This window comes from Bos taurus, chromosome 11 (genome assembly GCF_002263795.3).
Source record: "Bos taurus isolate L1 Dominette 01449 registration number 42190680 breed Hereford chromosome 11, ARS-UCD2.0, whole genome shotgun sequence".
Taxonomy (NCBI): domain Eukaryota; kingdom Metazoa; phylum Chordata; class Mammalia; order Artiodactyla; family Bovidae; genus Bos; species Bos taurus.
Window position 1 is genome coordinate 15,751,682 of NC_037338.1, and position 25,109 is coordinate 15,776,790.

A 25,109-nucleotide genomic window follows, 5' to 3' on the forward strand; every position below is an offset into this window, starting at 1 on the left:
AATTTAAACAGTTTTGATCCAGACCTGAGTATCATTTTAGCATTTAAACTCAATTTGGGACCCATTCCCACCCATTGTAGAATCATTTTCTAGTGTGTCCTCTTCCTATGCCTCTATCGCTGGGATAGGACTCAAAAAGGAAATGTCTGTTTATTTTATTCACTTTTCTTCAGGAAAGACAGTGGTGAAGTGAGTCATTAGCACATTGTATTTTCCAATAGCTCTCTTTGACCTTAATCTCTGGAGCTGTAAACTCAATGGGAAGATGCCTGTTGAATCACGAGTGATGAGGAAAGCCCATGATAGATATGGTACTATGAATGTTTCAAGGAGAAATTAATGTAGTGTCTATAGATTATAGTCAGAAATCCAAGACCAGCAGAGATGTGCATCTTCCATGTGTAGCACACATGTATTGAGAAATAAATGCAAACTGTTTTCTGGGCTCTAACAGTTCTTTTTATCATGTTACTCTGCAGACAGAAGGATTGGGAGGCAGGGAATTGTTCCACAGTAGTTTGCTTCCTTTGGATGAGTCCAGTGATTGAATCCATCCCATGATAGAGGATTTCTGTTTTTTTAATTTAATTAATTAATTTTTGGCTGTGCTGGGTCTTCGTTGCTGTGTGGGCTTTTCTCTTTTGTGGGAAGCAGGAGCTACTCCGTGGTTGCAGTGCATGGACTTCTCGTTGCGGTAGATTCTCTTGTTGTGGGGTACAGGCTCTAGGGTGTGCGGGTTTCAGTAGTTTTGGTTCATGAACCCTAGAGGACAGGTTCAGTAGCTGTGATACATGGATTTAGTTGCTCCACTGCATGTTGGATCTTCCTGGATCAGGAATTGAACCTGTGTCTCCCGCACTGGCAGGTGGGTTCTTTACTACTGAGCCACTAGGGAAGCCTGATGATTGTTTTATAAACAACTGCATCAGGGCCCAGGTTGAAACAAATACAGCCACAAGGAGACCCATATAAGTTTGTGGGGCTGACCCAAGAGAGCAGCATTTCACACAATTTGCTCCACAAACCACCAGTTCAGCTAGATGTTAATAGATGGTGTGTGAAAAAAGAGCCCACAGCCAAATGAGTGGAGAACACCAGGTTAAACAGAGAAAGCCAAGAGTCCTTGCCAGAGAACGTCTCAAGGTCTTTAATGTGCTAATTATACAGAATATGTCACGTTTCTCAATCATATTCGACCACAAAACCCTTCTTTGGGCAGAAGTCTCACAGAGCTTGTGTTTTATATAAAATACCTTGGGTAAAATTGCTCTAGAATGTTGATCTTCAAATATTTTTTTGTTGCCTTGTCTCCTACTTTGAAAAATGTAGATGTTCACACATTTTTAACCTGACATCTACATTTTGTAAATCAAAAATTAAATGGGCATAGGTAGATTCATTTTTGACATTGATATTAGATATGGACTTTAAACGCTTTCATCAAAACTTTGGAGCAGCGGAGTTGGCTTACTTAATTTATAAATAATGTCTGTCATCTAACATAATTGGCAAAACCAGACCTTCTTATGAAAGAGATCAGGCTTATCCCTTGTCCTGGGACTCTGCTTCAGGAAAGAGATTTGTGAATTGTTCGTTTGATGTCTGATCATTTCACATTGTAGGACAGTGTATCTAGAGAGATTCCAGATGAGTAAGAAGTGTGCCTTGGAGGGAAAGTAGACACTGAGTAAAGGAGAGAAAGGAAAGGAGATTGGCTTATGTGGTTTTAGAGCACTTCTAGACATGGAAATGGCAACCTACTCCAGTATTCTTGCCTGGAAAATTCTGTAGACAGAGGAGCCTGGCAGGGTACATACAATCCATGGGGGTGGCAAAGAGACGTGCCTGAGTGACTGAGTGCAGAGAAGGAAACGTGTGAAGGCTTAAGATCTAGAAATTGATTCCTTAAATGAAAGTATTTAAGCATATGTGTCCCCTGTCACTTGCCTTCAGGGGTATGTGTACCTGGTGTGAAGCTGCTTCTGGGAAAGAAGAGGGGCAAGGAAGGATTAAAAATTACATATGTGCTCTTAAGAGAGTGAACTCCTCCTTTCTCTAAAGTAAGTGATCCCTCTTGAATAGCCATATGATCTGTCTGGCTAAGAAAAGTACTTACCTCAAGAGGTAGTTTGTTGTCTTTTTTTTTTTTCTTTCTGCTTTCAACTGGAAGTCAGATTGCTGAATTGTGGTGGAATTTCTGCCCATCAGCAAAAATTGAGTAGACACCGCAGAATCTCCACAGTGCTTCACATTTTCACAAAGTGCAAAGTGCAAAGATCTGCATGTTCTGTTCTCACCTTGTGCCTAATTCCTGTTGGTTACTGGACATGCCTCATTTCCTGGATAAACGTGCGTCACTAAAAAGGCAGTAAATTAGTACTCGGTTAAAGATACATACTTTCCTGTAGGAGCATGGATACATAAAAATGTGTTTATTTCCCACAGGGTACTTATACTAGTCATGATATATCTTCTGCAGTAAATGTCCTACTTTATTTATTCCTTGGCATTTTTAACTTTGGCAACTGGCAGATTGTTGTGAAGTCAGGATATTTAAACTGGAAGCAACTGTGGGGATTATCTGTGTTGTGAGAGAGGAAAGTGAGCTCAAGAGAAAATAAATGACTTACTCTGGGTGACATAGTTTAAGATCCTAGTTACCAGACTAGGTCATACTGAGAGATTTCTCCTGTTAGATTTCCCCATTCTCCCTTAACCCCTTTTCTAAAAAAATAAGAGCTTGGACCGAGTTCTCTCTCTAAGCTGAAAATAACTGTTATGTTGCTGTTGGTCCAAAGTGGTTCCAAAGTTCCATTGAGAGAAGGTGCGCTCTACAGATACAAAAGATGATGGTGACGATCCTTGCTTCATTGTACTGGGTTATTATATCGTTCTTGGGTGCTGAAATGCTGAGGCTGGGTTACATTTGATTGTTTAAACAGTCTCTTGTTATGCATACCTCCCAATATGCAATGCTGCCAATGTTCAACCCTTTTAGATTTATAAGAAGAGCAGTTTTGTATTAGTGAACTTGATAAGTGGCCAGAGGTTCATGGGAGGCTGTACTGGGCAGAGAATGCTATAAATGTTCTAAGTGAATGGAGAAGTATGTAAATCATACGAGCTGTACTCCTTCCCTTGGTTTTGCCTTCTCTAAAGGTGCACAGTGGGCTGGAAGAGTTTCTCCCTTCCTTTTTGCATCTGTAAGCGTCTAGACTGCCCACCACCGCAGCTCAGACGGACATATAGGAGTGGGTGATGGCTCTGAGTGCCAGTTCCTTCAGCCATTCATTTTGACCTTCATTCTTGAACTCAGTAAACTGTGGTTTTTTTGCAAGTGGTTACACCATTCTTTCAAAGAATAGAATTCCACAGTTGTCCAGAGAAATTTGGTGGTCCACAGAGGGAAACAATGACCAAATTCATTTGTTTACCATTGTTTTGTTTTTTTAGACTAAGCACTACAGTACTTTCAATTTAATCAGAACACATTAAAGGAAATTGGCTGTTCCTAGAGAATATGACACTTCTGAAGCAGTTATATTTGTCAAATGTAAATAATTTATAGATGTTATAATCAAGTTAGAAGTTTTTATTTAATTTTAAATAAGAAAATAGCCCAAGGAATTGTAGTCTAAATAGAATTATAATTCATAATGGGTCAGTTACATTCCATATAATTGTTAAACTTTGACCTGGTAATGCCTTCTCTTAGCATAATTCTTAAACCACTCACATCCAGATAGTTCACTTTCAGTTTTGTTCTTAATGCATTTGTGAATCTTTACTTTCCTTTAGCTTATTTAAAACAGGGAGGCCTGGCCTTCTGTAGTCCATGGGGTTGCAAAGAGTTGGACACTACTGAGTGACTGAACTAAAGAGCTTGAGTACCTCAGAAAGTCATTTAGATAATTGCTCATGTTTCATATTAATCCTGGAGTTCTAAATTAAAAACAATGGGGCATAAGTTTTTTGTCCTTTTTTTTCTTTTAAACACAAAGGGTATACCCTATCTAGCTACCCACAATCCTCTCAAGAACAAAGCAGGGGATAGAAGAATAAAGTGGCAAAGATAAGAGAATTTCTATCCAATTTTTAGATGTGAAAAATTTGGCATATTAGGAATGAACAGTATATGAATGGAATACTTTTTAAACTTTTATTTGTGAGTTGTTGAAACCAGAATGTGATTTTTCACAGAAATAATGTCAGTGATGTTCAAATTTTCTTGACAAATACCAACTCAAAAGTTCCGTTTTTGAAGCAGATGTAAAGGAACTGTCTTGCTTAAAAGAGGTAGGCAGGATGCCCAGGCTCCTGGGATGGGTCTGCAGATCACAATTAAATCTGATGAATTTACCTTAGAGCCCTGGTCAGACATGGTGATGCTAGGACTCTGGTCTTGCAGATCACAAAGCACACAGCCCCATACTCAGCAATCTGGGGAACCTAGTCTGTTTTGCTTCTTGCTCAGCTGGAGAACCTCCTCAGAGATAGTAGGAGACCATCCAGATGTAGACAGTGTAGATGCTGAGTTGAGCGAATGAAACCCTCCAAATCCTGTCATGGAACCACCACTTGGCTCCACCCCATCATTCCTTAGACAACCTCACTTCAAAATGGTCCTTTCTGTGCTTATAAGCTCATTTTTCATCCCCTCTTTGTATGTTTTTCAGTGAGGGCATTATTGACAATTTTGGCAGAACAGTTGTCTGTCCAGGGGGACTAACCACAGTTTGTTTAGCTTAGTGTCCACCCAGTGAGTGCCCCCCAGCCCTTGGAACAAGCATATCCTCCTCTGAGAATCAACTGATTCTCCCTGAGCACTAAGAGCGAAGCTATCTTAACTGACCTACAACATTCCTGTAGGTATTTACATGTTAGAAGAGATTGCTTTTCCATCTAAGTGGCTAATTAATATATGAAAAGGAAATGCAGGTCGAAGCCACTATGAGATAACACTACATACTCTCTTGATGACTAAAATGAGAAAACCGACAATAACTTGAGGATGTGGAGCAGTTAGTACTGGAAATGGAACTTGACATAATCGCTTTGGGCAACTGTTTGACAGTATTTACTAAAGTAAGCATGAGCCTTGTTTAGTAACTCAGAAATTTTACTCCTAGATATGTTCCCAAGAGAAATGAGTACCTGGGCCTATCAAAAGATATATATATCTTTATATATGTATGTGTGTGTATATATATATATATATGTTCACTGGTGTATGGTTGGAAATAACCCTCCAAATGTCTGTCAACAGTAGAATGGTAAATTAACTTTGTGCTCAGATAATAAAATATAACAGCAATTAAAAATGAACCGCATGCAGCAACATTGATGAATCTCATAAGCATAATAATTAAAAGTCAGACAAAAAAATGTTAGTGATATTTACTCTGTATGAAGTTTAAGAACAGGCAAGACTAATAAATAATGATGGAAATCAGAATAGTAGTTACCTATTGGGGCAGAATAGTAGTTACCTGGAAGGGCCATGAAGGAGCCTTCTGGGGAGTGAAATGTGCTAAGTAATGATGTTGATGGTGGTTACACAGTATTTGCACACACACACATACACATACCCAGTTGTATATATACATGCAAAGAACTCATGTAGCTGTATACTTAGGATTGATATACTTAGCTTTTTATAACTTTAGAAAGAAAAAATCTTGGAAATTTAATTTCGTTTATGGTATTTTAGAGAATGTGATAAAAATAAATTGACGCAGCTTAGGGAAACGGGAGTTTATCTGGAAGCTATTAGCATGTGTCCATGTTTCTGAGTTTCTGGAGCCAAAATTAGGGGAAGTGGTGTTGCTAGTGCTGGCGGCACAAGCTGATTAGAATAGAGATGGTAAGAAAAGGAAAAGTTTTACATGATTCCTCTTCTTCATTCTATTTCTTCCTGTCTGCAGCCATAGTGTTTTTGATTATGTCCTAACTTGTGTCCTCCATTCCTATGGCATCATGGTCGAGGCGGTGGACAATGTTAAGAGTCAAAAAGGGGACGTTGGAAGAGGGTACAGGGCAGTGGTTGTGTATCAGGTATCTATGTCTTGGGGCGGAGAGGGCGGGAGACACGACTTTAACCTGCAGGGAGGTTAGCCAGCAGGGAGGCCCTGACAGGACTATCATAGAAACTTCCAGGTGAGGGGAGCTTCTGGGTCCTAAGAGGTAAACATGGATGGTGTAATGGCGCAACCGATGATTAGGAGTCAAGTCCACTCTGAGAAAGAGGAAGGCTGATGATCACACCATAGTGGGAACATGAGGGGAAACGGAGATTTTTGTCCAGGTTTTTTGACCCAATTGACTGGTTACCCACATTTGAGGTTTAAGTGGGGACGTACGTAAAGGCTTTGCGTGTACCAGGCCCACCTCAACTTGACACTCTTCCTGCTTCTTTATGGTGCTTCTCTTAAGGAGAATGAGTTACAGGGGGATGTTCTCAATTACGTGTTGTGCATAAATGTGCTTTATAGTAAAACACAGACTCTGATCAAGTATAAGATGGATGCTAGACCATATGCTGGGCCAGGTGTCATCTAGCTGTACCAGCTTCCAGCTGGGTGCAAACCTGGAATGCTCTAGAATTTATACAACAAATATGGGTTGTCATTTGAATGTCGTTGAAAATGTCATATTGTCACTGAAGTTAAAAATTGCATATGTTGGGTAAAATACATCCATATACATGTTTTTGGCTACTTTGAATATGAAATATAAGCAAATAATGATTTATTTCAGGTTGTATCTACCTTTTATGTGATGATTCTACTAGTAATTGTTTACTACCATGGTGTTCAGTTTTAATGTAGAAAATTAGCATTTTAAGATCCTTAGTAGTTTTATTAGAATTAATTATTGCAAGAAGTAAGTATTATTTGAAATGGAGACACTAAGAGTCAAGTTTGTTAGCACTGATGTATAGAACAGTCTTTTGGACTCTGTGGGAGAGGGAGAGGGTGGGATGAGTTGGGAGAATGGCATTGAAACATGTATAATATCATATATGAAACGAGTCGCCAGTCCAGGTTTGATGCACGATACTGGATGCTTGGGGCTGGTGCACTGGGACGACCCAGAGGGATGGTATGGGGAGGGAGGTGGGAGGGGGGTTCAGGATGGGGAACACATGTATATCTGTGGCGGATTCAGTTTGATATATGGCAAAAACAATACAATATTGTAAAGTTAAAAAATAAAATTAAATTAAGTTGAAAGTCAAAAAAAAAAAGAATACTGGAGTGGGTTGCCAGTTGCTGCTCCAGGAAGTATGGATTAATAAAATCCATACTTCTTAATAATTAGAAACTATAATGTTAAAAAAAAAGAGCTTCATAAGTCACACTGAATAAAATAGATGACTTCTAATTTTTAAAAAAATTTTTAACTCGTCACATTCTATTTATTTTTAATTATCTTTGCAAATGACTCCATAATCTTTTTTTAAAAAAGCTGCCACATTTTTGTCTGTCCTCTTCTAAATCATTTTGACGTCCCCTTGGGTCACTGTCTTAGTCCATTTGGGCCGCTAGAATAAAATACCACCAACTGGGTAGCTTAAAAACAGCAGGTATTTATTGCTCACAGTTCTGGAGGCAGGGAAGTCCAAGATCAAGACACCAGCATGGTCGCCTTCTGGTGAGGGTCCTCTTTCGATTATAGATGTCTGTGTTGTATCCTCAAAATAGTGGGAGGGACTGGGGGTCTCCCTGAAGCCCCTTTAATAAGACAATGATCTCACTCACGAGGGTTTCTCCCTCATGACTTAAACACACCACAAAGGCCTCACCTACTAATACTGTGTCCTTTTTTAAAAATATATTTATCTTTAAAAAATAATTTTATTTATTTTTGGCTGTGTTGGGTCTTTGTTGCTATGCCAGCTTTGCCCTAGTTGTGGCAAGTGGGGGCTAATCTCTAGTTGTGTGCAGGCTTCTCATTGCAGTGACTTCTCTTGGTGCAGCTCCTGGGCTCTAGAGCAGGTGAATGGGCTTCCAGCTCCTGGGCTCTAGAGCATAGGCTCAGTAGTTGTGGTGCATGGGCTTAGTTGCTCTGCGGCATGTGGGATCTTCCTGGACCAGGGATCAAACCCGTGTCTCCTGCATTGACAGGCGGATTCTTCACTGCTGAGCCACCAGGGAAGCCCTAACACTGTGACCTTTGGGGAGGGTTAGGATTTCAACAGATTCGGCGGGGTGGGGCACAGAACATTGAGACCATAGCAGTCACCTTATGTAGACGATCTTGAGACTCTCTTTCTGGCTGTAATTCCTTTCACTTTATTCCTGAATCTGCTGCTGCAGCTGGATAATTATACTTGAGTATCCCAGTGTGACCTTGTAGTATCAAACATATCTCTTCATCTCCCTCTTTCCTTCACAGAACTTTGCACAAAACCAACCATGTCTTTTCCTCTTTGCTCAGATTAGAAGCCTTGCAGGCATCTTTGACCTTCTTCCTGTCCAACGCTGTGTTGGCTAGTCAAATACCGAACGCCATGCATTGTCAGTTGTTCCTTCCAAAAATACAAAAAATACTTCATTCCTTCTCTTCCTGATTATTCTCACTGTCACCAACCTGGCTTGTCACTAGTCTCATACTTGCATTATTCCTTCAGCGATCAAACTTTAAATCTCATCTCACCAAGCCATGTGCTGGCCAGATGCATTCCCTACAGCCTGCCATTGATTACATCTTCCTCCTGCTCACAAACCTTTAGTATATTTCTGTTTTCAGTAAAATTGAATCCAAACCTAGCCTGGCTTTAACCAGCTCTTTTTCCAGCTATTCACCTTCCTAAAACTTTTCCAGCCGATGATTTGACTCATGATTTCCTGATCGCCTTTCTTTCTCCAGTCTCTGTGCTCATGTTCGTGTCCACCCATGCAGATCATTTACCCTTTCCTGCCCATCCATTTGGCTCCTCCCCAGATTCACTACCTGATGAAGTCTTACCTCCTTTGCCATGCTGCCGTCTCCCTTACCTGCACCTTCCCCCCATAGCTCTTACTTGTCTAGATAGGCAGTCTCATGGTATAACTTGTTCAGGGTTATGACCTTTCTTCTGGTGGTGATAACTTGACTGATTTTCAGTTCTTTAATTTTTACATAGTTATATATACAGCTAGACTGTAAAAGTCTCCAGGGCAAGGGTCTTTGCCTTACCTGTATGCTCTATAATACTTAACAACACAGACACTAAAATAGAAGATTTGTGAAGGCTGGGATCTTTGTCACTGTTATTCAGTGGTAAGGGTCTAGTATCTAGAATAGAACCAGGTACCTAATAGGCTTATAGTAAATATTTGCTAAATTGTAGATGCTCAGTAAATGTTTGATTTGATTAAACTGCTAATGCATTAAAAGTTGCTAGCATCTCACACTTACTGTGACTGAGAGATATTATAGTGGGAAAAAAAAAAAAAGAGGGGAGAGGGTATGCATTTTACAGCCAGAATCTGTTCAACAGTGCTTGATATCTCCTTCTAAAAGAGTTGTTTTCCTGCAGATATTAATGAATGCCAACTACAGGGTGTGTGCCCTAATGGTGAGTGTTTGAATACCATGGGCAGCTACAGATGTACCTGCAAAGTGGGATTTGGGCCAGATCCTACCTTTTCAAGTTGTGTTCGTAAGTAATGATCACTTTTTATTCCTATTTTGGATCAGGTTTTTTGTTTCGTTTTGTTTTGCTTTGAGAGGGTGTGGGAGGAGAATCCAAAAGAAGGTAACAGCTTGGTGGTCAACCGAATATTGTAAATATGCAGGAAGATGTCATTAAAATAATAAAGGGGATGAGGTAGCCTGATATACTGGAGTAAATCTATGTTATGAAGCCTTTTCATTTTTATTGTGTTCAGAAGAAAATGAAAGCTAAAACTCAAGAAAAAGAGCAGGCATACAGAGGAAAGATACTTTAATGCAAAGAAAGCAGTTGATTAAAATTAGCATACCTAAGAGATGAAAACAGATTTTTCCTTCATGAGTATTTTAAGCATTATTTAGGTGGAGTTAAACTTTGTTCCAGCTTCTGTCTTTAATTAGTCCAAATTCTGAGTCACTTGTGTCTGATTTAATGAGGTTTCACTGTACTTTCTTGGTTGGAAGAGTCTGGGAAATAGTTACCAAGGCCCTGTGTTTCAAACGTTTTATTCAGTTCTAATTTCAAATATTCTATTCTGGTGTCCTTAAAAACCACCAAAATGTGTCCCTAAACTATTTTGCTTTATGAATCTGTCTCTACGATTTTTCTTCTTGGTAAGGATAAAGATCCTCCATCAAACTTTCTGTACGTTCTAATACTGGTATAGAAAATGTAGTTTCTCCAAAAAGACACTCTTACCACAAAACCCAATCCAGTGTAATCATTACAGATCACCTGACGATTAGAGATGCATGCATTTTACATGTAAAGTGCTCAAACACAGAGTTTTTTTTTAAGACTACCTTATTTATTAAGGTGAAAAGTGAAAGTGAAAGTCACTCAGTCGTCTCCGACTCTTTGTGACGCCATGGACTGTAGCCGGCCAGGCTCCTCTATCCATGGAAGTGCTAGGCAAGAATACTGGAGTGCGTTGCCATTTCCTTCTCCAGGGGATCATCCCCACCCAGGTATCAAATCCTGGTCTCTTGCATTGCAGGCAGTTCTTTACCATCTGAGCCACCAGGGAAGCCGAATTTTTAGGGTATTTGTGCCCATTATTACAAAGTAGGTAAACACAACAGATTTTTCAAAGTCATATACAATTAAATGTGAAACATTTTAAACTAATGCATGGCAGAAAGTTGTCAAGATAATATTATGAGCAATTCTTCATTAATTTTTGTCTTGCTGGGTTTCTATTTTTATTTACCTATTTTTTTTTTAAATGTGGCTCCGGTATTTGTTATTTGGTATCTTTCTGATCCCCAGTTTTAAATGTGCTGTATCTTCAAGACATGTTTTTTTCATGAAGGTACTATCATTTGGTTTTAACTGTGCATCTCTTAACTCTGTGCCCTAAGCTGATGGATAGACATGGTGAAGTAAAGACAGATATAGTAAAATAAAATGACAACTTCATTCATTACTTTTAGATGAGTTTATTGAGGGTTTTGGAACATTGTTACTAATTACTGTTATTTTCCTTTAAAACCTGTCAAATGCAGATTAGGAAATTTTGCACGTAAATTCTTTCCTCCATGTCCTTTCACAGACAGTTCTGATCATGCAGCAGACAGACACCTACTAATTATAGGGCTTTTTTGATGGGTGGAGAAATCAGACTGTAAAATTACATTTGCATACAAGGTTCATTTGCAAACTGATGCAAGGATTTGGAAATTTCATGCCAAAAAACATTGTTGAAAATATCCAGATAATTTAGGGATAATTTCTGGCTGATTGGAATTACATAAGTAAGTATTATAAATATATTTTTATAATTTAAGCATAAAAGATTTTTAGAGTTTGGGTATTGTGAATATTTTTTTTTCTGTTAAATTGATTTGTAGTCTGGTTAAAATGGCCATGTTGAGCGTTGTAGATTAGGTAAACTTGGAGGACTGGTCACAAAGTGTTTTATTTGACTAGATCTGATGTCTAGAGCTAAGGGCAGACATCCAGGTTTTAATGAGATTGCAGGAACCTGCCAATGAGATTTTGAAACACTTACACATTTCCTTAGCATTTATTTTCCTTGTCATTTCCCAGATAATACTGAACATATTAAACAGCCATCCGTTCGTATTTGAAAAATAAATAATTCAATTTTATGGTTCAGCTACAACAGCTGAAATGATAAGTATTAGGAGATGTTTGTTGCTAGTTAAGTGTTCCAGTTTAGATTTGAAGTTAAAACTTGGGTTCTTACCAGCGTTGAGTGGGCAGATTTATTTCTCTTTCCTCTGAATTTACCACATGCAATATCACAGAAATATGTAGAGTCCTTTAGAATTTGTGACTTGGTTCAATCTAGTCCGATTTGTGGGTGAACTATACTTTGAACAAGTCGATGGGGGAAGTCCGAAGAGAAAGAATGTCTTGAGAAATAAGGAGGGGAGAAGGTGATACTTAACAGCGTGTACGTGTATTAGTCGCTCAGCCGTGTCCAACTCTTTGTGAGCCCATGGACTGTAGCCCACCAGGCTCCTCTGTCCACGGAATTCTCCAGGCAAGAATACTGGAGTGAGATACTTACAATACAGGGGCAAAAAATACTGGCAGGATGGTGGTACCTTTGATAGTCATGGAGGAAATAGCAGGAGGAGGCAGGGGGCCACACACGCACACCGACGCACAGGGCACTGAGCAAAGCTATTTACCGTTTGAAATGAATGCTCTTGCAAGACAGAAAAACAGCCTTAGATAGATGGTGGAAGCAGATGGAGGTGACTGGCTGCGTTTGCTCAGGCAGCATGAATTTAGGGCATATCCCGGCCATAAAAGGTGTGGCTGACTCTGTGAACTCAAAGAAATGGACTTGGCAGTGGCTGAAGAGCAGTGGGAAGCTCTCCCTGTTCTCGAATACGCTGAGGTGAACACCCTCAGAATTCCTTGACTTCAGCCAAAGGTTGCAACCACTTCACTTTCTCTCCTTGCCCACTCCCTATGCTCGACTTAGCCAAGCTGAAAGAGGAAGGTAGGAGGGGTCTGGTCTTGGCCGCCTGCGACCTCTGCATCTGTGGATCAGGGCTCTGCTGCAATAGCATTCTCTAGACCTGCTTCTGCCTATCTGTGGGGAAGGCTGAAACCCAAGATCTCTCAGAGCACATCCAAGAAAAGTGTAATAACCTGTGAAGAGCGAGTAGGGAAGCTTCCTGACTTTTTAAACTGCAATTAATTTTCTTCAGAAACTTGAGACCTCTTAGGATGAATGCTGGGAAGGGTGTGTCCACAGGTTCAAAGTGAAATGAAAGTCACCCAGTCATGTCTGACTGTTTGCGACCCCATGGACTGTATCCTGCCAGGCTCCTCTGTCCATAGAATTCTCCAGGCAAGAATACTGGAGTGGGTTGCCATTTCTTTCTCCAGGGGATCTTCCTGACCCAGAGATCGAACCCAGGTCTCCTGCATTACGGGCAGATGCTTTAGCATCTGAATTCTGAGCCTGCCTGTTTGCTGGTCCATTATACCCTTGGCCAGTAGAGGGGGTTAGAGAGAAGATGGACTCCTACTCTGACTCCAGAAATCGCGAGATGTCGAACATATCCCTTTGAAAAGCCAGTTTTATTCATGAACACTGTTTCTTTTTAGTTTCTTCAGCTTCCTTCAAGAGATATGAGTTATTTCACACAATTGGAAACTGAAGCCAGGAGAGTTTGAGTAACTTTTCAAGATCATATAGCTCATCCTTGACATTTGAGATGATAGAATTGGATTTTGTGCCTTAAATTTAGGGTTCTAGATCAGGAATTGGCAAATAATAGCCATGGGCCAAATATGCCCCATTGTCTGTAATTGTAAATAGTTTTATTATTGGAACACATTCTTGTCTATTCATTTACATACTATCCACGGCTGTGAAATAGCTGTTGGCAGAGCTGAGAAGTTGCAATAGAGACCATATAGACCACAGAGCCTAAAATGTTTATCTTACCTTTCACAGAGAAAGATTTCTGGCTTTTGGGCTGAATCAGTGCTGTCCAGTAGAACTTTTTGTAATGATGGAAATGTTCTGTATCTACATTGTCTGAGGTGATAGATACTAGTCATAGGTGGCTGGTGTGCCAAAGAGATTGAATCTTTAATTGTATCTGTCTTCAATTTTTGAAACTTTTTATTTTATATTGGAGTATAGCTAATTAACAATGTTGTGATAGTTTCAGGTGAACAGCGAAGGGACTCAGCCATACATGTATACATGGATCCATTCTCATCCAAACTCCTCTCCCATTCATAGGCTGCCACATAACATTGAGCAGTATCTCATTTAAATTTTATCAAAGGAGGAGTATGTGGGTAGGAGCTAATGAATGGGATCTCATAGTTCTAGCGCGTTTTTGTGAAACTGATTGGGTAAATGACCACCAAGATCTCCCTAGCAGAGAGAGCAAGATGGGCTTTCCTTCCTGACCTGGTGGTTTTGTCCATGGTAAGATTATTCTTCCCCAGAAGTGAGGCTGGGAGCCTCTTTGTCACCCCTGACTCTCTCATCTCCTTTGGTCTTCAAGAAAATCATTAAATCTTCATAATCTGTTTTATGCTTTTTCCTTTCCTCCAGCCTCTGCTGCGGCTGTCTCAGCTTAGACCCCTAGTTTTCCTCATTTAGTGACCACATAGCATCACGGCCTTGAGGTTACACAAACAGATCTGTGCCAAGTGTTTGCTCCCAGATAAAAGCAGTAACAACTCAAACTGTGACACTAGTGTAGTAATCTTTACTGTGTACTTACTAAGTGCCAGGCACTGTGATGAGTACTTTGTATGGATTACCAAATATTATAGTTGCAGGATCTCTGTGAGGCTTGTATTGTTGTTCTTCCTATTTGGGAAATGAAGAGATTGAGGCACAGAGAGGGTAAGGATCTTTCCAAAAGTAACACAGCCTTTAAGTAAGTGGTAGAGCCCAAATTTGAAACTCTGTCTCACACCACTAGCTGAGCCTTTAATCAGGAAGAGGACACTAGTCTAAATTGATAGGAGTGAGTCATATATTTAAGTGGAGCCACTATTTAGTCTCACTGTATAATAGCTAGTCTGACTCTGCAGTGGCCTCAGGGTCATTTTTAAAAATTTGATTCTCCCAGAATTGATTTTTAATAGCCCATTTCCTGAAAAGGCTCTTACCCAGTGGCTCTTACTTCCTTAGTAAAGTCATCTGTTGGACTCCTCCTAACAGTGTTACCTGATTCCCACACCTGCATCCCAGTGCTCATTCCCCTGGGACTCTAAGCTTTAAAGACATGAAACACTAATGTGGAATTTCCTCCAAGAAGTGAGTAAGGATATTGGAGGTGTTTGGGGTCGGGGAGGAGTAGAAATAAACTACTAGGAGAGACTAGCTATCTTCTCAAGTCTGTTGTAGTTTTCAGCTTCTTCAAAGTCCCAGAGTAATTTATGTCTGTTTAATAATGTTTGAATTGATAAGAGCAGCATGCCTTTGAGAGTGTTACAGAGTTGGTTGTACAACCCTATAATTAACTCATAAGGTGTTTAATGTATAATTGGGGAGCTTAGCTGTGAGAACCATAGTGTCATATCTTCTTACTGTGGTTTGTAATGGAATCACCATCAGCATTGAATATATGGTGATGATTCAATACTACACTTGGGTTTAGAGCTGTACGGTTATTACTTTGGAAGATTTTTCCCATGTTTGTTGCCAAGAGCAAAAGATTTGTTTCCTTGAATGACTGACCGTGGCATTTCCGATAGGATTTATGCTTCTGAAATGCTTTTCCCTCTATACAGAGTACCTGAATCTGTGTACCCTAGTCTTAGCAACATGCCCTGCAAACAAATAGAATCTGCAAAACCCATACTTAAGATTTCCTATATATATGAACTGTGTTTGAGTGTTTCCTGCGGAAGTATGGGTTGGCAGCAGTCTGCTGCAGGGACGGGCTCTGCGTGTGGGTAGGCATAAGTCCTCTTGGAGGAGGTTGCCATTAACCCTACCATAGAGCTGCCAGAACTTACATAGGACTGGGAAATAGACTCTTGGAGGGCGCAACAGAACCTTGTGCACCAGGACCCAGGAGAAAGGAACAGTGACCCCACAGGAGACTTGCCTGTGGGTGTCTGGGAGTCTCTGGTGAAGGCATGGGTCAGTGGTGGCCTGGTGCAGGGTTGGGGGCATGGACTGTAAGAGTACATGCATGGGATCTTTTGAGGGAGGTCACCATTATCTTCATTACCTCAGCCATAGTTTGGCCCTAAGTAAACAGCAGGGAGGGAACACAGCTCCACCCATCAACAGAAATTGAATTAAGGATTTACTGACCATGGCCCCGCCCATCAGAACAAGACCCAGTATCCCCCTCAGTCAGTCTATCCCATCAGGAAGCTTTCATAAGCCTCTTATCCTTTTCCATCAGAGGGCAGACAACTGAAAACCACAATCACAGAATACTAACCAAAAAAAGCAAGAGAGTTCCAGAAAAACATCTATTTCTGCTTTATTGACTATGCCAAAGCCTTTGTCTGTGTGGATCACAATAAACTGTGGCAAATTCTGAAAGAGATGGGAATACCAGACCACCTGACCTGCCTCTTGAGAAACCTATATGCAGGTCAGGAAGCAATAGTTAGAACTGGACGTGGAACAACAGACTGGTTCCAAATAGGAAGAGGAGTACGTCAAGGCTGTATATTGTCACCCTGCTTATATAACTTATATGCAGAGTACATCATGAGAAATGCTGGGCTAGAAGAAGCACAAGCTGGAATCAAGATTGCCAGGAGAAATATCAATAACCTCAGAGATGCAGATGACACCACCTTTATGGCAGAAAGTGAAGAGGAACTAAAAAGCCTCTTGATGAAAGTGAAAGAGGAGAGTGAAAAAGTTGACTTAAAGCTCAACATTCAGAAAACTAAGATCATGGCATCTGGTCCCATCACTTCATGGCAAATAGAGGGAGAAACAGTGACAGACTTTATTTTTTTTGGCTCCAATCACTGCAGATGGCGACTACAGCCATGAAATAAAAAGATGTTTACTCCTTGGAAGAAAATTTACGACCAACCTAGACAGCATATTAAACAGCAGAGACATTACTTTGCCAACAAAGATCTGTCTAGTCAAGGCTATGGTTTTTCCAGTGGTCATGTATGGATGTGAGAGTTGGACTATAAAGAAAGATGAGCGCTGAAGAATTGATGCTTTTGAATTGTGGCGTTGGAGAAGACTCTTGAGAGTCCCTTGTTTTGCAAAGAGATCCAGCCAGTCCATCCTAAAGGAAATCAGTCCAGAATATTCATTGGAAGGACTGATGCTGAAGCTGAAACTCCAGTACTTTGGCCACCTGATGCGAAGAACTGACTTATTTGAAAACCCTGATGCTGGGAAAGATTGAAGATGAGATGAGAAGGGGATGACAGAAGATGAGATGGTTGAATGGTGTCACTGACTCAATAGATGTGAGTTTGAGTTTACTCCAGGAGATGGTGATGGACAGAGAGGCCTGGCGTGTTGCAGTCCATGGGGTCCCAAAGAGTGGGACACGACTGAGCGACTGAACTGACTGCTGCTGCTGCTAAGTCGCTTCAGTCGTGTCCGACTCTGTGCGACCCCATAGACGGCTGAGCAACAGGCTCCCCCGTCCCTGGGATCCTCCAGGCAAGAACACTGGAGTGGGTTGCCATTTCCTTCTCCAATGCATGAAAGTGAAAAGTGAAAGTGAAGTTGCTCAGTTGTGTCCGACTCTTAGCGACCCCATGGACTGCAGCCCACCAAGCTCTTCCGTCCATGGGATTTTCCAGGCAAGAGTACTGGAATGGGGTGCTATTGCCTTCTCCGAACTGACTGACTGACTGACAAATATGAACCCATCAGCATGCTTTGTAATTCCTCCTCAGTATTCTATCCCATTCCCATTTCCACCAATCCTTTAGCAATCTTTGGGCAATACTCATTTTCTTTTTTTTTTAGTATAGTGTAAATCCTTACAATGCAGTAGAATGTTTAATCCTGTTTATCATATTTTAAATAATAAATGTAGTATACTAACATCACTGAATTATCCTTTACAACCAGGCTTCCCATCTATGATTAAAGATAGTACTCAAACAATAGAAACACCAATGTTGCATCATTCTAGGTAGCATATTGTTCCTGAGTTTATAGAAATGTTTAATGAAATAAGTGAAATTGCCACTAAGTCATTTAAAATGATAAAAGAATAACAGATGACTTAGGTATTACAATAGAGGCTGCTTTAAATATCACATCCTATTAGAAATCTGAGGGAGACATACATTAATACTTTTGAAAATTTGAATCATAGGAACATCAGTAAAATTTAGGTATGTAACCCAAAGCTTTTCACTGGCTTCCTCCTGGGTTTTCTTCCATCTTCAAAGGAGCAGATTTTTTATTAGTTAGTAGCTTATGTGTACTTGGGATGAAGCAAAATGTTTGGTAGCAACATGGTCTGATGTTCCGACACACCAACTGTTGAGTTTTAAGTGTAAATAGAATTTTTAATAAAAAATGAAGTACATTTTGAACACCCCAAAATGATTAGTTAAAAAAAAAATCTTAGCATTGAAACATGTAAAATATCATGTATGAAACGAGATGCCAGTCCAGGTTCGATGCACGATACTGGACACTTGGGGCTAGTGCACTGGGATGACCCAGAGGGATGGTATAGGGAGGGAGGAGGGAGGAGGGTTCAGGATGGGGAACACATGTATACCTGTGGTGGATTCATTTTGATATTTGGCAAAACTAATACAATTATGTAAAGTTTAAAAATAAAATAAAATTAAAAATAAAAATAAGTACAACAGTTGAGTTTTGATGACTTTGTAAGCTGATGATTCTTATTCCCTTAAAGACTGCCCCCTAACTTGAAGTGCTTTGGAAGCTGTCATGGAAAAAGAACACCAGTACCCCAGCACTTAGGGAAAAATCTTGATATTAGGAAATGAGGGAAGAACAAAAGCCTATAAAAGAGACCTTTCAGGGGAAGATACTTAGGAATTAGCTATTCTCCATATGGTAAAATGCCTAAAAGTTTACTTACTTGTGAATGCCGTGCCTGGGAGTCTCAACTAGAGATTCGCTTGAATGAACCAGCAGTCTCTTACCATTCACTCACACACTAGTATACATACTAATCCCTTGAAAACTGAATTGCTGATTGGGAGTTTGGGCAGCAGGCCCAATGTGCTACTTCAGAGTAGAGGCCTTGGCTAGGAGACCAGGGCGAGCGTAACGGGGTGGTACCTGAGATAGTGTCCCACCCTGGATAGCAGGTGAGTGGACACAAGGGGCTGAACCTGGATAAGTCAGTGCAAGGGGCCAGTGTCCCCATTTGCCAGTGTCCAGGGTTTGGGGAAACTCTGCCCTGCTTTAAATGGCCCTTGTTCTTGGGATCTAGAACTTAATGCTATTAGTGTTAGCATTAAGCCCTGCCACGTGTGAAATGGGCTTTTCTGTTGGCTCAGATGGTAAAAAAAAAAAAAAAAAGTCCAGCTGCAATGCAGGAGACCTGGGGTTCAGTCCCTGGGTCGGGAAGATCCCCTGGAAAAGGGAAGGGCTACCCACTCCGGTATTCTTGCCTGGAGAATCCCATGGACAGAGGAGCCTGGCAGGCTATGTAGTCCATGTGGTTGCAAAAAGTCAGACGTGACTGGGTGACTAAGCACACAGCACGTGTGTAAAATAGGCTCTTGTGTGTTGACCCAACACTGTTTCTATGGAAATATGTGTTGTGAATTCCAAACACTTTGGAGGAGAAATTTTGGAGCAAAATCCTTGGTGAGCTGACTATATTAGAACTATGTATATGTTCTTAAGATTATACAACCTACTTATAGAAACAGACAGACACACACATACACATATATGTGCTGTATAAGTGATGGTCAGTCATTTCAGAAATTTACTATCCTTTTGGGGGTAATAACTATTCTCTTACATTTTGTTTTACTTCTGTGACCTTTGATTTTTCACAGCTGACTGGCACAGACTCCAGAAAGTGAGTAGTAAAAGGGAGAGAAAAAACTCAAACTTATCCCTTTTACCGCATTTTGAGTAGTTTTGGGCAAACTTGGCTTTACTAGAGGAGCTAAGTTTTGAAGCCTTAGGAAGGTCTCCTCTGCTCCCCTCAGTTCACTGCTCCAATCTTCCAATTCACTTATATCTTTTTTTCCGAATATTTTTCGCTTGTTGAAATTCTGCAACTAATAGTGATCAAGATGTGTTCAAATGCTCTTGAGAGGATGGAGATAACCGGTTTTATTAATAAGGGAGGCTGACATGTGTTTTGTGTCTACCCTGAACCAAATGTTTAGCATATGATAAATCTAGTCTATACATTGAACTTGTCACTTATGTCAGGGAGTTGTTGAAGCTTAGCTGCTGTATTAACATTCTCTCCAGAGGTATGGAGCCAGCAGGGTGGGTGGATGGGAAGGGATTTTGAAGGAATTGGCTCACATGATTGTGGAAGTTCAGTCAGTTCAGTCGCTGAGTCGTGTCCAACTCTTTGCGACACCATGGACTGCAGCACACCAGGCCTCCCTGTCCATCACCAACTCACAGAGTTTACTCAAACTCATGTCCGTTGAGTTGGTGATGCCATCCAACCATCTCATCCTCTGTCGTCCCCTTCTCCTCCTGCCCTCAATCTTTCCCAGCATCAGGGTCTTTTCAAATGAGTCAGCTCTTCACATTAGGTGGCCAAAGTATTGGAGTTTCAGCTTCAACATCAGTCCTTCCAATGAACACCCAGGACTGATGTCCTTTAGGATAGACTGGTTGGATCTCCTTGCAGTCCAAGGGACTCTCAAGAGTCTTCTCCAACACTACAGTTCAAAAGCATCAATTCTTCAGCACTCAGCTTTCTTTATAGTCCAACTCTCACATCCATACATGACTACTGGAAAAACCATAGCCTTGACTAGATGGACCTTTGTTGGCAAAGTAATGTCTCTGCTTTTTAATATGCTGTCTAGGTTGGTCATAACTTTCCATCCAAGGAGTAAGTTGGCAAGCCCCAAATCTTCAGTTTAGGCTGGCAGGGAAGGGAAGTCCCAGGGAAGGGTTAATGTTGCAGCCAGAGTTTGAAGGTCATCTGCTGGCAAAATGTCTTCTAACTCTGAGGAGATCAGTCTTTTCTCCTAAGGACTTCAACTGCTTGGATAAGGACAACCCACATTCTAGAGTCATCTGCTTGACTCAAAATCTATTGACTTAAATGTTAATCTCATATGCAGAATACTTTCACATCAACATTGAGACCTGTCTTTGACCAGATATCTGGGTTACCATGGCCCAGTCAATTTTGCACTCACAAACCATTGCAGTCAGTCAAAGTCACTTTCCTGGGTTATGCTGCTGGTAAGTGGTAGGCCTACTATGCAAACCCAGGTCTATCTGGCTCTAAAAACCCTTGCTCTCTTCACTGTCCTGTAGTACCTTCATGGAGTGAGGTTGTTTCTTGTAGCAGAGATGTCAGTCCTTTTGTGAGAATGAATATACAGCTTTGAGGGGAAAGGGAAGTTGATTTGGAAGCTCCAAGTGCTAGAGCAATTGGGTAAGGGAAAGGCAAATTGGAAAAACCTCATTTGGACAATGGTGCTATAGAGAAGAACTCGTCTTGATGTAGAAGAAAGAGCTGAGAGGTGACCGTCAAGCTTGGTGCATACAGCAGTGTTGACTTGGCCTGGAATTGGCCCTGTAAAAACATTCTCCATGCACATTTACTTTAGAAAGTGATCTTTGTGAAGACAGAGATGTGTCTTTCTCTCTCATATTCACCTCATTTGCCCAGTAGCTGTTAGTTTAATGAAGTCTCATCTACATTTATAGAAGAATCCGAATTAGGACTTAGATGTTGGATGGGTATGGGCTGATGTGCTTTTAAAGATATTTTCTGAGGTGTGAGGATGTTATTTGTTCCTTTTCTGGTGTGCTTTCTGGCTGGACAGGGGGCCTTGTGTGGCAGGGCCAGTCAGAAGCTGCTCTCAGCCTCCGATTTCTGGTCGCTGGTCTAGGATGAGACTGGATGAGGCCCTGCAGGCTCTCACTGTCCTCCAAGTGAGAAGAGTAACAGTTGACTTGTATCAATTATGTTCAAATCCTGATTTTCCATGGTACTTGGCTATTCAATAGATGCTATCCTAAAATAACCTGTGTGTGTGTGTAAAAGTCGCTCAGTCGTGTCTGACTCTTTGCAACCCCATGGGCTATACAGTTCTTGGAATTCCGCAGGCCAAAATACTGGAATGGGTAGCCATTCCCTTCTCCAGGGTATATTCCCAACCCAGGGATTGAACCCAGGTCTCCTGCACTACAGGAGATTCTTTACCAGCTGAGCTACCAGGGAAGCCCAAAATAACCTCTATTATGGCTAATTACAAAACAGCAAATGAAATCATGATTTTGACAATTAGGTTTATTTAGGCAGGTTTATTTTGGTTGCAATGATTTATTTTCATTCATGCACACATAACTGATATTTTTAAATTTTAAGTTCTAATTAAAGGATCATATAACTGATTTTTAACACTAGCTAAAATGGAAGAAGGGGCCAGGCAACAACAGGGATGTTTGATATCCTGACTCCTAAGACTCAATAGGTCAGCTGACCCTACATCAGGTAGGGTAATGCCCTACATCTAGATAGATTTATCCTGAAGTATGGCTTCTAATACAAACTTTAAGGTTCCTTTTAGTATTTATGTGAAATGTCAAACTGGTTTTTGTCATTTCTTGGGTGACATCAGGCCTTATCTCTCTGCTTCAGCGGACACCCCTGTGATCTCGGAAGAGAAAGGGCCGTGTTACCGACTGGTCAGTTCCGGAAGGCAGTGTATGCACCCTCTGTCTGTCCACCTCACCAAGCAGCTCTGCTGTTGTAGTGTGGGCAAGGCCTGGGGCCCGCACTGTGAGAAATGCCCCCTTCCAGGCACAGGTAAGACGCGCCCCGGCATGTGCTCGTTCACTCCCGGCCACACAGGATGATTTGGACAGCATGGGTTCTTTGTGGTTTCTGACTTTAAATCAGTTATTAGTAATACAATGTGTTTTTATCCTTTTGAACAGACCATGAATGTACGAGGTTGAATCAGTGGAAAAAATTACATGCAAAGAGCTTTTCCCATTTGTGTGTAACATTAGACTTCCTTTTGGATGTGAAGAAAAGCCATTGCTTTTTATTCCTGGTTGCTGTCCCTAGTTTCTGCTGTTTAAAAGTGTGGAGACCCCGGAAGGCCGTGTGGGGCTTGCACTTTTCTGATCAGTGGCTGTTCACTGCCTGCATGGTCACTAGACCTGCTGTAGGTTAACTCTTTTAACTCATGTATTGAATGGGTGCCTGTCAGGTTCTATTAAGAACATCATGCTTGATTTCTCCAGGTGGAAATGGAGAAAATTGTATTCACAATTGAATTTATGCTATGAAAATTCATAACTCAAGGGCAGGTCCTCCTATAAACTTCTGGATGGGAACTGAATATAAGAAGTGATGATTCTTTATCCTTCAGCTGAGTATATAATTGCCTAATGCTCTGAAAGCATAAATTTATCTAAGTGCCGTACGTATCCCAAGGCATCACCAACTTCTCAAGCAGGGTCAAGTAGAGTTTAATGGAAGAGAAAGAAACATACCTGCAAATACTGGGCATAATATTATATATATATATATATATATATAAATATATATATAAAGAGTGGTGTACCTATTTCGCTTACATGGGGTGGGCATAAGACGTCTACCTGGTTTCTTATTTGATAAGGTGGTTCCCATCTATGGAAGTGCGTTCACTCTCAGAGAGACATTTAATGTCTTACACCTATAACTTGCACTGTTTCAGACAAGTTTTAAATATAAATGTAATGATCACAAGCCACTTTGGTTGTTGCCTAGGATCATAAAGAACTGGTGAGGCAGAGATAGTATAATGTTGATGATGTTTTGGCATACTGTATGACTTGAGACATCTCCAGAAGGCCCTAGTAGCCTCCTGAGGAGTCTGATCTGCTCAGTATTAAAAAGTAATAATCAGTGAAATTAATGATCTTGATAATTCACAGACCCATTTCTCTTTAAGTTCCATTTTGATAGCTTTTATAGCCCTTACATGAAGCATAAATCAAGAAAGTGAATGTAACACAGGAAGATTTTCCCATAAAGTAGAGTCACTAAGTTTGAAAATAATATTAAAGATAAAACTTGGACACTTAACCAATTTTTGATTATAAGATGATTTTCATGAAAGTAATGTTTAGTTATTTCATGTACCTAAAGTATTTGATAGAAAAACTTTTTTAGAAACTTCTGTTCTTTCACATGAAAATTGTATTTCATAGTTGAACGTAAAAATGAGGTTCTACCATTTAATGTGTGATCCTTAGAAAAACAGTATTTTAGCATGCTTTAAGGAGTATTTTAGAGTTCTATTTTTACTGAGAACTAATTTTAGGTCCAGAACATTCATAGGAGATCTCTTGTTCAGTGGAAGTGACTTATTTTACTTTCAGTTTTAAAGGTAGAAATGAAGGAGTTGACTGTAAGCCCTTTGCTGTCTGCGTTTGGTAACTTGCCTCCAATACCAACACCAAAGAGATTAGGTGGACTTTTCCTCCTCAGGCCACACATGGCCTTGCCTCCCTTGTCTTCCCCCTTGACTTATTCCTGGTGATTATGCAATGAAGGTTAGGAAATCACATGTGCCCGGCTGATATTTTTTAAGTGTACAAAACCACTTTCCTGGCAGGAATAGCAGTTACAGGATACAGAATATCTCCTTGTCCTCACAATAATTCAACCAGTTGGTTGTGGTCTGGCTTTTGCTCACTTGTCACTCCTCCCCTTGAAAATAACTACGTTCTAACTTGGTGTGTCCGTTTCCCTTCATTTCTACCTGTCATCTCTTTAGCATGTGTCTTTGACTGGCTTCATTTTCAGCATCCTGAGAGTATTTCTTCAAAACCACTTGCCCTTTTCATTCCTTCTTAACCAACCTCTGCATATCAGCTGATACTCCCCACCCTGGTTTCTTCATCTTTGGTTTCTTCAATGGGAATCAAATTAGGATGATTTCAGTACCTCATTTCCCTCAATAGTGACTGCTTTTTCTTTTTTAACCTTCTTGCTAGTCATTTAATTTAGACGTTACTAAGTTCCTGGTTAATAGTTAATGAAATTAGACCAAAGCAAGAGTGAAAAGTCTGATTTCTACTGATGTTATACCCTCCTCCGATATATATATATAATCTATATAGTATGTTCTGTACCTAAAAATCTCATGTATTACATATATTTTATGTGTAATACATAGTGTGATAAAGAATATGAAATATAAAATATATGTATACTATCTCTTAATTTGTTTCTGATATATATAATTTGATATATAAAATATATGCTCTCTCTATATAAGATTCTGATTGTGTAAGATAAGGAATTAACAGATGGAGAAATGTTTACTAGAAGAA

General features: G+C 40.4%; 1 protein-coding gene across 15 annotated transcripts in view; it reads left to right on the plus strand.

The window, feature by feature from the left end:
• The window catches only part of LTBP1 (latent transforming growth factor beta binding protein 1), a 456,484-nt gene that overhangs the window by 278,053 nt on the left and 153,322 nt on the right, over positions 1-25,109 (plus strand). For all 15 annotated transcript variants that reach the window (XM_024998486.2, XM_024998488.2, XM_024998487.2 and 12 more), the window contains 2 exons: positions 9,524-9,646; positions 22,417-22,584. In XM_024998486.2, the coding sequence (XP_024854254.1) occupies positions 9,524-9,646; positions 22,417-22,584 (291 nt within the window). The remainder of the gene's footprint in view (positions 1-9,523; positions 9,647-22,416; positions 22,585-25,109) is intronic.